Source organism: Pseudonaja textilis, chromosome 1 (assembly GCF_049901715.1).
Source record: "Pseudonaja textilis isolate UNSWEBS1 chromosome 1, rPseTex1.2, whole genome shotgun sequence".
Classification (NCBI taxonomy): domain Eukaryota; kingdom Metazoa; phylum Chordata; class Lepidosauria; order Squamata; family Elapidae; genus Pseudonaja; species Pseudonaja textilis.
Genome location: NC_141990.1, coordinates 8,580,964 through 8,595,217, shown reverse-complemented (window position 1 = coordinate 8,595,217; position 14,254 = coordinate 8,580,964). Strand labels below are relative to the sequence as shown.

At 42.3% G+C, this 14,254-nt stretch overlaps 1 protein-coding gene across 6 annotated transcripts in view; it reads left to right on the top strand.

Annotated features, from left to right (window-relative positions):
* The window catches only part of ACACA (acetyl-CoA carboxylase alpha), a 270,148-nt gene that overhangs the window by 135,697 nt on the left and 120,197 nt on the right, over positions 1-14,254 (top strand). For 4 of the 6 annotated variants that reach the window (XM_026710270.2, XM_026710269.2, XM_087925299.1 and 1 more), the window contains 5 exons: positions 107-163; positions 538-582; positions 8,993-9,034; positions 9,569-9,784; positions 11,302-11,457. In XM_026710270.2, coding sequence (XP_026566055.1) covers positions 107-163; positions 538-582; positions 8,993-9,034; positions 9,569-9,784; positions 11,302-11,457 — 516 coding nt within the window. The remainder of the gene's footprint in view (positions 1-106; positions 164-537; positions 583-8,992; positions 9,035-9,568; positions 9,785-11,301; positions 11,458-14,254) is intronic. The other 2 variants (XM_026710272.2, XM_026710271.2) reach the window with 1 other exon arrangement.

Below are 14,254 nucleotides of genomic sequence, written 5' to 3'. Positions count from 1 at the left end.
TTTTTTTCCTCCATTTTGCTGATCAGTTTTCCCGACATACTTTCCTCATGTTTCTTTCCATTTTTTCCCGACATACTTTCCTCATGTTTCTTTCCATTTTTTCCAGAAAGCTGTCCTGATTGACCACGGAATTCGACGACTAACTTTTCTAGTGGCCCAAAAGGTATTTATTTAGACCTCCTGATCTCCCTCAGTCACCGTTTTTCTGTTTCGGTAGCTTGCATGGCAAATCAGACAGATTTTAATGGAAGAAAGGAAAAAAATATCAAATCATGTTTACAGCTGATTTTGTTTTGTTTGTCTCCAGCTAAGCAGTGGAGAAATAATGCAATTGTTCATTATGATCTCTGAAAAAATAATAATTGAAAATTGAAAATGATGACCCTATTGTACCGCTTTGTGATTCTTTTTTTCCTTAATTCACTTCTAATTTATGGACTAATTGCTAGTTTTGTTTTGCCTCTCTCTCCCTCTCCCTCTCCCTCCCCCCCTCTCCTTTTATTCTTCATGCCTCTGTCTTACATTTTGGCTTGCAAGGATTTCAGAAAACAAATCAACTATGAGGTGGACCAAAGATTTCACGTAAGTATCAAGATTGTTTGTGCTCAAAACAGGAACAAAAAAAAAAAAAGGAATCTTTAATTTTGGTTTTGATTAGCTTAATCGTGTTGTAGAAATGGCTAGTACTCACTGAACAGATATAGCAAAAAGTTTGAGATTGTGATGTACTTTGTATTCTATTGCACCCCAAAATTGGGGGGAATCACTATTTTTATTCTTCTTTCTTTTATTTTATCTTGCACCAATTTTGTTTGCCTTTCGCTATTCCCACATGATCTTTATTTCTATTTCTGTTTTATATTATAATCGTTTTACTTGGGAGTGGGGGGAAATCTGGCTTCCCCATTGACTGTGGTGATGCAGCAAATAGTTATAAATGTGGTAAAAGGTTGTAAAACTCTTTTTTTTCAGTATTGTTCTAATTTCAGTCACTAAACGAATGGTTGTAAGTCGAGGATTACCTGTTCATTTTTTTTTTTCATTTTACAGTCATGCTGTCCCAGTGCCACCTCTTTTCTCACCTCCTCCCTATTTTTCTTCCTCTTTCTTCAAATTTAGAACTCTTTGGGGTTTATGGACTTTCTAGGATAAATTAGACTACAGATTTATTCATTTTTTTAAAAAAAGAAGGAGCAGCCCAAATGTTCTTTGCATTTGGCTCCATTTATTCTGGATTGCTTTGCCTGCGTTGATTGGCACGGCCCAGTTTTTAAAGGCGACTCTGAAAGCACATAACAGATAGCAATCAATCACTGGCTTTAAGACAGGAAGCTGGAAAAGTAGGGATAGCTTACATGGAAAGCAGGGGGCTTTAGAAAGTAGAAAGCCGAACAGTTTAAGAGAATAAAAATGGATAACTGGAGGAAAAAAATAGAGGTGTTTTTTTAAATCCACACAGCTTGGAAGAGCTTTGTGGAATTCCTAAGCTAACAGCCGGACAGTAATAACAAAAGAAAGTGTCTATGTCAGAGATAGACCTTTTCTTAGCAAGGACATTAGAGAGACAAGATCAGACTGTTAAATCTGTTTTATACAGCATTGATGCTGGCAATCTTCACCAACCTAGCATCATCCAGATACAGGTATGTAGAGTTGTAATTGCAGGAATGTTCCAATCTCGGATGGCAAACCTCAGATAAAGAATGTTTCCAAGCAAATACAACTCAGGTAAACAAAGTCACTAATCTAAAGGAGGATTAGAGAGAGGAAGTAAACATATGTTAGACTTAAACTAGAGATAATTAATTGTATGGATTACTGTGCTAAACAGTAACGAAAGTTAAGCAGTAACCAAAGTTAACCAGTGATGGAGGATAACTAAAAATGTGTATAAATGCAAGACTAGACTCCAATAAAGATCATCATGATTCAGTTGTTCATGATCAAACAACTCGACTGCCTCGTCATTATAACACAGGTAGTCCTAGACTTAACAATCACAATTGGGAAGAGAATTCCTGTTGCTAAACAAAGAGGTGGTTAGGCAAGTTGCAACCGATTTTACACTTTTTTTTGCCACGGTAGTTAAGTGAATTGTCAGGGTTGCAAGTAATAGACCCATAGCAAGCAAAACTCCGAGGCAGGTAGATTCCTCAACGAATAGCTTTATTGGATATATCATAGTGGCACAGATCTGGTGAAAACCGACGCTGGAGGTTCCCGTGGTTTTCACCTAATTGAAATTTTGTCACTTTCTCAAAACAATCAGTCACACGATCCAATCACTGTACTGTCTGGTTGTTGTGGCCCACTGGCAGCTGTCGGAGCTGGCAGCAGAGTCGGACAGCAAGGAGGTTGGGGAGGAACCTGGCCCAGTCCTGGAGGCTGAGGAAGACTCAGACAAGGGATCTGTGTCCGAGGAAGAGTTGGGACCAGGGCAGGCTGACAGTCATCAGCTGCCTTCGGGCTTGGACAGCAGTGAGGCAGGGGAGCAGCTGGAGCAGAGCTGCCAAAAGGAAAGAACAATTACAAACTCAGGCTTGACGTGGGAGTAAGGCCACAGGTGGAGGGTGAATGGCCCCTCCCATAAGGATTAAAAGAGGAGCAAAAGGGGAGGGGGCTTTTGCAGGAAACAACTTGTTCGTTTGTTTCATAATTGTGAAGATCTCTCTGTACATCCTAGAGACTCTATGCTAAGCCCTTCCTTGTCAGCACTGTGTTTGGAAATATTTACCGGGCAGCTTTCCAAGATAGATAAGGTTTGAGCTCCTAATTACGCCCTTGAAAGACTGTTTGCCAGGCCATTGGCTGAATGTGAATGCAAACAAAATCACATTTGTTTAATAAAAGGTGTTTGGTCAGGACAAAGGGTCTATTTAGTGCTTTTTGGGGAAGCCCAGGTCAGAACATTGATTGCCTGATGGCATCGCTCACCCTTCCTCTGACTAGGTGGGAGAGTGTCCTTGGTTCCCAAGAGAAAGTATTTTGTTTTGACTACACAATCCCAGCTATCTCAAAATCCCCCCTCCCTATCCCTCAGCTCCAGTGTGGCAACACTGAAGCTTCCAAGATGACTTCAGTCAGGTCAGCTTCAGGATTGACATGAATCACTGCAGTTGTTATGTGAATCGGGTGGTCGTTAAGCGAATCCAGCTCCACACCCCCACCCCCCGGGGTTGACTTTGCTTATTGGAAGCTGGCTTGGAAGGTCACAATGGGGAATCACATGAGCCCTGAGACAGTGCAAACCGTCATAAGTACATGCCAGTTGCCAAGCACCTGAATTTTGATCATGTGACTAAACTAATGCTGGGACAGTTGTATGTACAGGGACCAATCATATGTTACTTTTTCCAGTGCCGTTGTAACTTAAAACAGGAGGCTGGATTGGTTGTAAGTCAAGGATTATCTATGTTAAATGGCAGTTTGGGGAGTATTTGCTGAAAATTCTGGGACTCGTTTCTAAAATATCGAGAACGTTCCAGAATTGAGGGCATAAGGGGAGGCAGTTTCTCCATCCCTGCCTAGAAGTGCTCAGGATTAAATGTGTGACTTTCTGCATGCAGAAGATCTGTTCCTCTGGTGGATTATATTATAATACGTCTTCTAAAAGTAAAATGGGTTTCTAGTCCTCATGCTTCCACATTAAAGGATGCTTAAAACTGGCTTCTACAAAATCAGTCGATGTTCACAACAGATTTAGGAAATAAATCATCCCACATGTATTTTTCAAGTTCTCCACGTGTTTCTTCCTTTTCCCCTGGTTATTGTGATAGCTTCTTGGATCTTTTCATCTTTGAAATTTGGATGTTTTCCCCTTCTGCTTCGTCTGTCTCTTATCTCTTTCTCTCTCTCTCTCTCTCTCTCTCTCTCTCTCTCTCTCATAAATTAAATTTGCTAAATCTCTTCTTTACATCTCTCTTGTATTCTGCCTATATGTTCTCCAGGTCAAAAGTTGCTGGCAAAATTCTTTAGTAATTTTCTAAGTTTTAACACCAGTAATTCAAGGTCTGCGTGCGAGCACGTCCCAGAGACCAGATTCCATTTTTTTCCAATTTCATTTTTCTATTAGGCAGCCTGCTTGCTTCTCATACTGTTCGCTGAATTAAAAACACACATTTTTCTAGAATTCCAGGTTCTCTGTTTCTTCCATTTTTGGCAATCCAGTCACCTGTTAGTAGCACAAGGTGACATGTTAGCAGTGTTCCAATAGCTCAGGGGCTGCCACAAAGAAGAGGAAGTCAAGCAGTGGTGGGATTCAAATTTTTTTTACTACCAGTTATGTAGGTGTGGCTTGGTGGGCGTGGCTTGGTGGGCGTGGCAGGGGAAGGATACTGCAAAATCCCCATTCCCTCCCCACCCTGCTTTCCAGCTCCCTTCTCCTGTGCAGGGCAACCAAAGAAGACCCAGCCAATCAGCTGGGACTTGGGAGGCAGAGAATAGATGGGGGAGGGGCTAGTCAGAAGTAGTATTGGCCGGTTCTCCAAACTACTCAAAATTTCCGCTACCAGTTCTCCAGAACTGGTCAGAACCTGCTGAATACCACCTCTGGAGTCAAGCTATTCTCCAAAGCAACAGAAGGGCAGGACAAGAAGCAATAAATAAAAACCAAGCAAGGAGAAAAGCAACTTAGAACTAAGGAGAAATTTCCTGACTGTTAGAACAATTAATCAGTGCAACAACTTGCCTCCAGAAGTTGTAAATTCTCCAACACTGGAAGTTTTAAAGAAGAGATTGGACAACCAATTTGTCTGAAACGCTATAGGGTTTCCTGTCTGAGTAGCAGGTTGGACTAGAAGACCTCCAAAGTCCCTTCCAACTCTGTTATTCTATTCTGTTCTATTCTATTCTCTTTCAACATCCTTTCTTTCTTACTCTTATCAAGCATCAGCTTCAATTTGTTATTGAATGTCTCAGTGTCTTCTACCATTGCATTTCTGGTAGCGGGGTAGACTTTAATGTTTATTGGTTGATTATGTACCATTGAGTCATTTTTAGCCCCATAGATAGATTTTTTCCATGATGATCAGTTCCTAGTGTGATCCTTCCAATGGTACATCCATTGCCACTGCAACTGAGTCCCTCTACCTTGTAGCTGGTCCATCTCTTCTTCCTTTCCTTCTACCTTTCCCAGCATTAGAGTTTTCTCCAGAGAGCTGCACCTTCAGACAGTGTGTCCAAAGTAGGATAATTGGAGTCTGCTTATCTATTCTCATGGGTCGATTTGTTTGATGATCCGTTGGTTTGTCTTCTTGGCTATCTATCTACAGTATTTTCAGGTGTCTTCTGCAATGTCAAATGTTGGACCTTCTCCAACACCAAATGTTGGAGTCTTCTCCTATCATCTTGGAAGCCATTTTTCTTTGAGGCTTCTGGGCTGCCACATTCACTGCCTGGGAATTTGGGAGGAGGACTTCAAGGAACGGTGGAACATTAGCCACAAAAACATTCCTTTCTCAAAGAGTCAAGGACGCGTTACTTGGCACCTGGAGGGGAGGGCCTGGGGATAGTCTCCAGTTGGAACGAAGTAATAGTTGGACCCATGTGATGAACTATTGGGTGCAGGAGTTGGATTTTGGATTCTCTTTGTGCTAAGGAAAACCCAGAAATCTCAGATTCGGGTTTTTCCTGATATCTGCCAATATGACATCTCTAATAAAATGGATCTTTGAGAAGATGACAGTCTCAGAGTCTTTTAATTTGGAGGTTGTTAGATAGTGCAGCAAAGACATTTGTGTGTTTTATTTCGAAGAATGTGTTCCTGGCTACTGTTGCTTCAACAGTATATGTAATATGCCTTTGTTCTTGGTCTGTTTCTCTGGAAAACGAGGGTTGGACTTTTTAGCAAAGCTATTGTGCCAGCCGTTATGCTAGTAAGCAAGTCTCTACACTTTACACTTTAGAGAAGAGAAGAGAATTAGAATTAGAACAGAAGTTGAGCAGAGTAGAATTAAAATTAGAAGTAGAATACAGCAGAGTAGTATTAGAATAGTGGAATTAGAGTAGAACACAGTAGAATTAGAATTAGAACAGAACAGAACAGAACAGAATAGAATAGAAGCAGAACAGTGCAGGAATAGAATGGATGGAGCGGAGTGGAATGAAGAGGAGAGGAAAGAAGAGGGGAGGAGATGAAATAAAGAAGGGGAAAGCATGGGAAGGAAAGGGAGAAGAATAAAGAGAAGGGAAAGAAAGAAGAGAATAAGGAGAGGAGAAGAGAGAAGAGAAGCGTTTATTTGGCCAAGTGTGATTAGACACACAACAAATTTGTTTCCGGTACAGAAGCACTCAGAAATAATAATAGTAGTAGTAGTAGTAGTAGTAGTAGTAGTAGTAGTAGTAATAATAATAATAATAATAATAATAATAATAATAATAATAATAATAGTGCAGCTAGTAGAAGGAGGGAATAAGAGTTCATAAAAGGATAAATTATACTACACGCACAGTCTATGGGTTAATATACATACACATCAGAGAAAACTTAGTAGTCGTGCTTTGTCAACCGTGAGAATTAGGTATACAGCAGAGTGATGACCCAAGGGAAGAAACTGTACCCAGAGTCTAGTTTCTCTTGACACACAATGTCCTATAGCGCCATCCCAAGGAGAAGAGTTGAAACAGTTTAGATCCAGGATGTGAGGAATCTCCAGGTATCTCCTCAGCCCTTCTAACTCTAAGCAGAATTGCTTAGCCCTTCCAGAAACTGCGTTCACCCCTTGGGTTTTCCATCCCTGTTCGTTCTAGTACCGGACTATCACTGTAACTTAGCGGCCATGGCGTGGGCTGGTTTTGTGTTTTAATTACAGTCTATATAATTACTTCCCAGCATGTTGAAGTAATAGAGAGTTGCTTCAGCAGGCTTCCAATTTCCTCATCTCATTAGGCTTTTAACACGATTATTAGTATAATAACCAGCTATGATGATTTTCTCATGTAGCTTTTTGCATTCTCCAATTTGCAGGGTGTCTTGATTGGTTAATTTAGGCGAATTATTCTGATTGTCTTGATGATGGTTGGTTGATTAGAACACAGCAGGGGCATAATTCCTTCATCTAGGAAATCGGGTTTTTCTTTTTTTTTTCTTTTTTCCTTTTCCTTTTTTGGATTTTGGTATGAAAACTCTGAGGATGTGTTTACCTCTGCGTCTTTCCCTTTGCATTTGCCCACGCACGTTTAATTGGATATTTGCCTGAAAGTGCTAGACTGAAGAGCTGAAAAGAAAAGAGGGGGGTGGGGGGGGAAGAGCAATCGGTTTAGTGACAGTATGCTGACAAATGCAGCAAGGAAGAAAAAAAAAAGAATAGCTTTGAGCAGCATCCGAAGAGCAAAAGACAAGGAAAAGTTTAGGAATGCGATGAAGAACTAGAAAATATTTCTGGCGTTCATCTTTGGATTCAGTCATGGTGGCTGGTCCAACATTGAGAAGGTCCTTGATTAGGATACAATTAACAGAATAATAGAGTTGGAAGGGACCTTGGAGGTCTTCTAGTCTAACCCCCTGCTCAGGTAGGAGACCTTATACCATTCCAGACAAGTGGGTGTCCAATCTCTTGAAGAACCTACAACTTCTGGAGGCAAGCTATTCCATTGGTTAATTATTCTCACTGTTAGGAAGTTTATCGGGTTGGTTTTCTCCCTGATTAATTTCCATCCATTGCTACTTATTCTGCTTTCAGGTGCTTTGGAGAATAGGTTAAACTCACCCCTTAGATATTGGAACACCGCTATCTTATAGCAGTAGCACTTTGACTTATATACTGCTTTAGAGTGCTTTGCGGTCCTCTCTAAGTGGTTTTACAGAGACAGCATATTGCCCCCAGCAATCTGGGTCCTCATTTTACCCACCTCGGAAGGATGGGAGGCTGAGTCAACCTTGAGCCTGGTGAGATTCGAAGTGCCAAATTGCAGTCAGCCGGCAGTCAGCAGAAGTAGCCTGCAGTACTGCACTCTAACCACTGTGCCACCAGGGTTCTTATGTCCCCTAGTCCTTCTTTTCACTCGACTAGATGTACCCAATTCCTGCAACCATTCTTTATAAGTTTTAGCCTCCAGCCCTTCTTTTCTGCACTCTTTCCAGAGTCTCAACATCTTTTTCATAATATGGTGACTAAAACTGTGTGCAGTGTTCTGTGTGGCCTTAACTAAATCTTTAAGTTAAATTAAATGTTTAGTAAATGCTATCCCCTCAAAAGGAAGCAGGGCTGCTAAAGAGCATCCAGATGAGCCAGGAACTATGACAGGGAAATAGTCTAATTATTTACAGAGCAAGCAGTGTCAAACAGTAACCAGTATTGAACATTCTGCCAACCTTTGAAAGATGCCCATCAGTTTACATTTATCCAGTTTTGCAAGAGCAAATAAAATGAACACCTAGAGGCAAACAAAGTCATACCCAAAAGCTAACATGGATTTGTCAAAAACAGATCAGACAAATCTTATTGCATTCTTCGACAAAGTGACAAAATTAGTGGACCAGAAGAATGCTCTGGATATAATTTACTTGGACTACAGTAAGGCATTTGATAAAGTAGACCACAACCTACTACTTGATAAGATAGAAAAAATGTGAGTTAGACAGCATAATCACCAGATGGATTCATAACTGGCTGACCAACTGCACTCAGCGTTCGTCCTCAATGGAACTGCTTTGTTAATGCTAAATTCAGTCCCTATTTGGGCGTCTGAAATGCAATTTACCTCCTTTGGACTTAAAATTTCCCCCCTGAATATTGGGATTAGATTTCTTTTGGCTATATTCTTTTGGTATTATATCTTGCTCCTGTTCAAAAAAACTTTCAGGGCATCTTAAAATTAAAAAAGAAAAATCCACTTTAAAAAGAATGAGAGGGATTATTCAGTGTTTTCAGTAAATAGCGCAACTTTGGAACGGGGAGTAAGTTAAATGGAGTAGTGTAAATTGCTTTAAAATATCATCATGAGATTAATGAGCAATAATAATTTCCCATACTAATTTTACTTTCTTTTCCAGAGGGAATTCCCCAAATTCTTCACATTCCGTGCCAGGGATAAGGTAAGGGTTAATGGTTTTTTTATTAATGTTTATTAATGTATTTATTAAGACAGTGAAAGCAATATTTTTGAACAGTTGCTAATTGAATGGTCGTAAGTTGAGGACCACCTGCATAACAGAATAACAGAATTGTAGAAGGTGCCTAATTCAACCCCCTGTCCAGTCTCTTCTTTAAAACCTCCAGTGATGAAAAAATCCAAAATTTCTGGTGGCAAGCTCTTCCACTGGTTAATTGTTCTCCCTGTCAGGAAGTTCCTCCTTAATTCCTTGTAGCTTCTCTCTTTGGTTAGTTTCCATCCATTCTTTCCTGTCATGCCCTCTGGTTGTTTTTCAGGACAGGTTGATCCCTTCTTCTTTGTGGCAGCCCCTTGGGTAAATAAATAGATAAATAAACTAGATAAATGACCCTGCATTTATTTATTTAGGTTATTTTAATGCCACTCTTTCCTGAAGGCTTAATACTGGATGAGAAACCTCAGCGAACGCCATGTTGTCTCTCCTCAGTTGGGTAAAATGCGTTTGCTTCCTTCCCAGTTCGAAGAAGACAGAATCTACCGCCACTTGGAACCGGCTCTGGCATTCCAGCTGGAGCTCAACCGAATGCGCAACTTTGACCTCACCGCCATCCCATGTGCCAATCACAAGATGCACCTCTATCTGGGGGCAGCAAAGGTTGAGGCAGGAGCGGAGGTCACCGATTACCGATTCTTTGTCCGAGCGATCATCCGCCATTCGGACTTGGTGACTAAGGTGGGGCTTCATTTATTTGTGGTCCTGTGGTGGAATTATGAATGGGTCCTGGAATTGGGAGGGGGAAAGATAACATCAGGGCAGGGTTTCTTGAGTTAAAAAAGAACAATGAAGAGATCTTAAGACCTTCTGGCTGCGGAATGGGACAACTTGAGGCAACCATCTTGGGTAGCCAACTCGCCACAGCCGCCTTGCTGACGGCCAACTCACCATGGTCAACTCGCGTGGCCAACTTCCCATGTGACAGCTGGACGCAAGACAGTTTAATAATTTAATTAAAATATATTTTTTTTATTTTTGTCAATCACATTTCATTCTGTCCTTCCTTTTGCATCAATGGAGATTCTCAGTCATCCAGATCATAGTTGTTTCCAAGGTGCTTTTTTTCAAGTGGGCTTTCTTGGGTTTTTTTTCCTTTTGAAGACATTTCACTTCTCATCCAAGAAGCTTCTTCAGCTCTGACTGGATGCTGGGGAAGGATTTATATTCCTTGCAGACAGATGGTCATTTACATCCTTTCAGAGAGCCATTGAGGCCACTTGGAGATCTGTCTGCGTCCTCAGGCTCACCTGAGTAGTGCAAAAGAGTGTGGAGTCTTCTTAGAACTTGCTGAAAGGACCGTGTTGTGGAATTGTGCTTTCTGCCTTATGTCCTTTCCCTGTTGAAGACAGGCGCAAGCTGTTGGGGATAAGCCTGCATTGTCTGCATCTCAAACTGAAGCACAAATGGCTCCTGACTCTAAAAGAACGCAGTTGACCAGCTGCGCCCTCATCTTACCGACCTCAGAAGGATGGAAGGCTGAGTCAACCTTGAGCCGGCCAGGATCGAACTGCCGAACTGTAGACAGTCGGCAGTCAACGGACATAGCCTGCAGTACTGCATTCTAACCACTGCGCCACCGCGACTCTTAACTTTTGGTAACTCTACTCCGAGTGGCACATAACCCCAAAGAAGATCAGGAGCTGAATAGAACTGAACACAGATAGTCCTCGACTTGCAACAGTTCATTTAGTGGCTGTTTGAAATGACAATGGCACTGAAAGATAGTAATCAATGACCATTTTTCAGGATCTTGGGGGCAATAGGCTGACTCTGTAAACTGCTTAGAGAGGTCTGTAAAAGCACGGTGAAGCGGTATATAAGTCTGAGGCAGTGGTGGCTAACCTCTTTAGGCTCCTGTGCTGAAAATGGTGTGCGTGCTCGCATGCCAGCACCCAGAAGGCAGTGCGCGAAGGGCCCCCACGCCTCCTGTACATGCACGCGTGATCTCCCCGTGTGCTGTGTATCTCTGCGCATGAACATGCGTGTCCCACCCCCCCGCGCATGCGCACGAGATACCTGACAATCAGCTGTTGGGTGGGCAGCGCCCACGCACGCGCAGTGGGGCTCTTTCTGGGCAACCTCTCGCGTATCAGCAGAAGTGGCTCTGCATGCCACTTCCATCATGCGTGCCATAGGTTCGCCATCATGGGTCTAAGGGCTGTTGCTGTTGCTAACTTATCAGTTTATTTTTCCAGGAAGCGTCGTTTGAATACCTACAGAATGAGGGGGAGCGCTTGCTTTTAGAAGCCATGGACGAGCTGGAAGTAGCTTTCAACAACACAAATGTGCGCACCGACTGCAACCACATTTTCCTCAACTTCGTCCCTACCGTTATTATGGATCCTTCAAAGGTAGGTTGCCCTCCTGTCCCTGACCCTCGCCCTCTCTGCTTAGGCAATGTCGAAAAATGTAGTGCAGTTGTTATGCTGAAAGAGCTGCAAAACAAGGCAGGAATCTTTTTTTAAAAATATACTATTTATATCCTGCCTTTATTATTTTTATAAACAAGTCACCCAGTCAAACTTTCATGCCTAAAGTGGGACTAGAACTCACCATCTCCTGATGATTGGCCCAAAGTTACCCAGTTGGCCTTCATGACTAAAGTGGAACTAGAACTCACAGTCTCCTGGTGATTGGCCTAAAATCACCCAGCTGGCTTTCATGCCTAAGGCAGGACTAGAACTCGAAATTTTCTCCTGGTGATTGGCCTAAAATCACCCAGCTGGCTTTTATGCCTAACAAGAGACTAGAACTCACAGTCTCCTGGTGATTGGCCCAAAGTCACCCAGCTGGCCTTCATGACTAAGGTGGGATTAGAACTCACAATCTTCTGATGATTGGCTCAAAGTCACCCAGCCAACTTTCATGCCTAAGGTGGGACTAGAACCCACATCTTCTTGTGATTGGGCCAAAGTCACCAACTGACTTGCATGCCTAAGGCGGGACTTGAACTCATTTTTTCCGGCGATGGGCCCAGAACCACCAGGCCAGCTTTCATGTCTCTAAGGCAGGATTAGAATTCATCGTTTCCCAATTTCTAGCCTGGTGTTTTAACCATTAGACCAAACTTGCTTTCTTCATCTTCCTAATGAAAATGAGAAGAGAGGAGACATTCTCATTTCTTGCCCTGTTACTGTAATTCATTTCTTTTAAGAATGGGGGCTTATGGCTACTTCATTGCTATTCCACCATTTATATTTTCTTTGGTGCCATACCTCTTAGAAGGTGAGAAACTGGTATATTTTAACAAAATTCATTATCTGTGTTATAGGGAGCCTTTTCATGTGAAAAGTGGGACCCACCCTCCCCAATAAATAAATATATAAATATAAATATATATATATATGCAAAATACCACTCACACATCATCACAAAATCTCTACAACTGTAAAGCCTACAAACTTGAAATTTGGCACGTATGTTCCTCTTGGCTTCTAGGTCCTCATAAGAAAGGATTTTTTGAAATCACCACCAGAGTATTAGTACTTCGTATATTATCATTAACACGCTCTGATACTAAGGAGTTCTACTCCCCCTCCCTACCTGAGTTTCCGTTTTAGTTTCACAGCACCAACCAGCTTTGGTACAGAACAGTTGAACTAAGCCATGCCCAGGCTCCTTGCTGTCTCCTCCTTCCTCAAATAGCAAGTGCTGTTTCAGTTTTCAAACAGCCCTCAACTCTCTCACACACTGACAAGCGCTAGCCAGAGGAATACTGATGGATGCTGGTAGGCAGAGGCAGAATTCCCCCACCCCTTATTTTCCTCCCCCAAAACTAAGCCCAACCACATAGTTTTGTAGCAAAGAACGGGTATCCAGCTAGTAAAATAAATAAATGAACAAATAAACAAAACAAACAAATAAATAATCTAACAATTGCACTTCCAATTGGATTTGCCACTTTCTCGATGCTGCGGGAAGAGTTTCTTTAGAAGGTCCTTGGGAACAGAGGCCATCTCTGAATTTCTGAGAGAACACAAGCTCTGCCTTCCAACTGCCTTGTTTTTTAATATGCACTATTTACCAAACAGCAGTATATTTGAAAGTTTAATAAAATGGCAGAATAACCTGCCTCCGAGCGGTAATCCTCGTGTTGATTTAAGGTGCTCCAGCAGCAGCGAAACACAGGGCGCGAGGGCTGTTTTTGCAGATGCAATTTTGCCATTAATGTTTCTCTCCCCATTAACGTATCAAAGGATTGGGTGAACGGGGAAATAGATTGGTACGAAATCCTCCCAAGGCAACACATTCTCCCATTCCCTCTTCTGCCTCTACACGTAACACACAACACACACAATTACCCACACGCTCTTACACTGAAAATCAAGACGCCTAGTTACAATTGTGGAACCAAATGCAGGACCACCCCCACCACCCCAAAAAAAAAGAATAATCGAGTCTCATTGAAGTATTTATTTATTTAACAGTGTGCAGTGGAAAAGTTTCCTCCAGCAAATGATAGGAGGGACTCCTGAACCAGCTTGGTTGAGTCTAGAAACCAGGAGACACTGAATTCTAGCTCTGCCTTTGCCATGAAAGCTGGTTGGATGACTTTGGGCCAATCACCAGGAGACTGAGCGTTCTAGTCCCGCCTTAGGCAGGCAAGGCGCTGGGTGACTTTGGGCTACTCTGTCAGCCCAACTGACTTCAGAGTATTGTTGCTTTGGGGAAAATAGGAGGGGGAAGGAATAGCAGATATGTTTGTCGCCTTAAGTTGTTTATAAAAAACAAAATAATAAAGGTGATATGTGTATGTGTGTGTGTGTATCGTGTTTCCCCGAAAAAAAGACCCTGTCTTATATTTTTTCCCCACCAAAAAAGGCACCAGGTCTTATTTTGGGGGGGATGTCATTTCCACTGACTAACCTCATTTGCGTGCGTCCCCTCCTGGCCTCCTTTTCGTTGTCAGAGGCCTTCAGGAACTTCTTCTGCGACTGGCAAGGCTTTCCTGAAGGCCTCTGCAGCTGATAATAGCGCTCTGGATCGATCCACAGCTTTGTTATCAGCTACAGAGGCCTTTTAGGAAAGCTTTGCCAGCTTTGCCGGCTGCAGAAGAAATGGACCAGCAAGGCAGGTGTTGGGGTCTGTCCAAAGGTAAGTAGGCTTCACCCACATCCCCATCCTAGCTTAATTTTTACCCGTGTACTC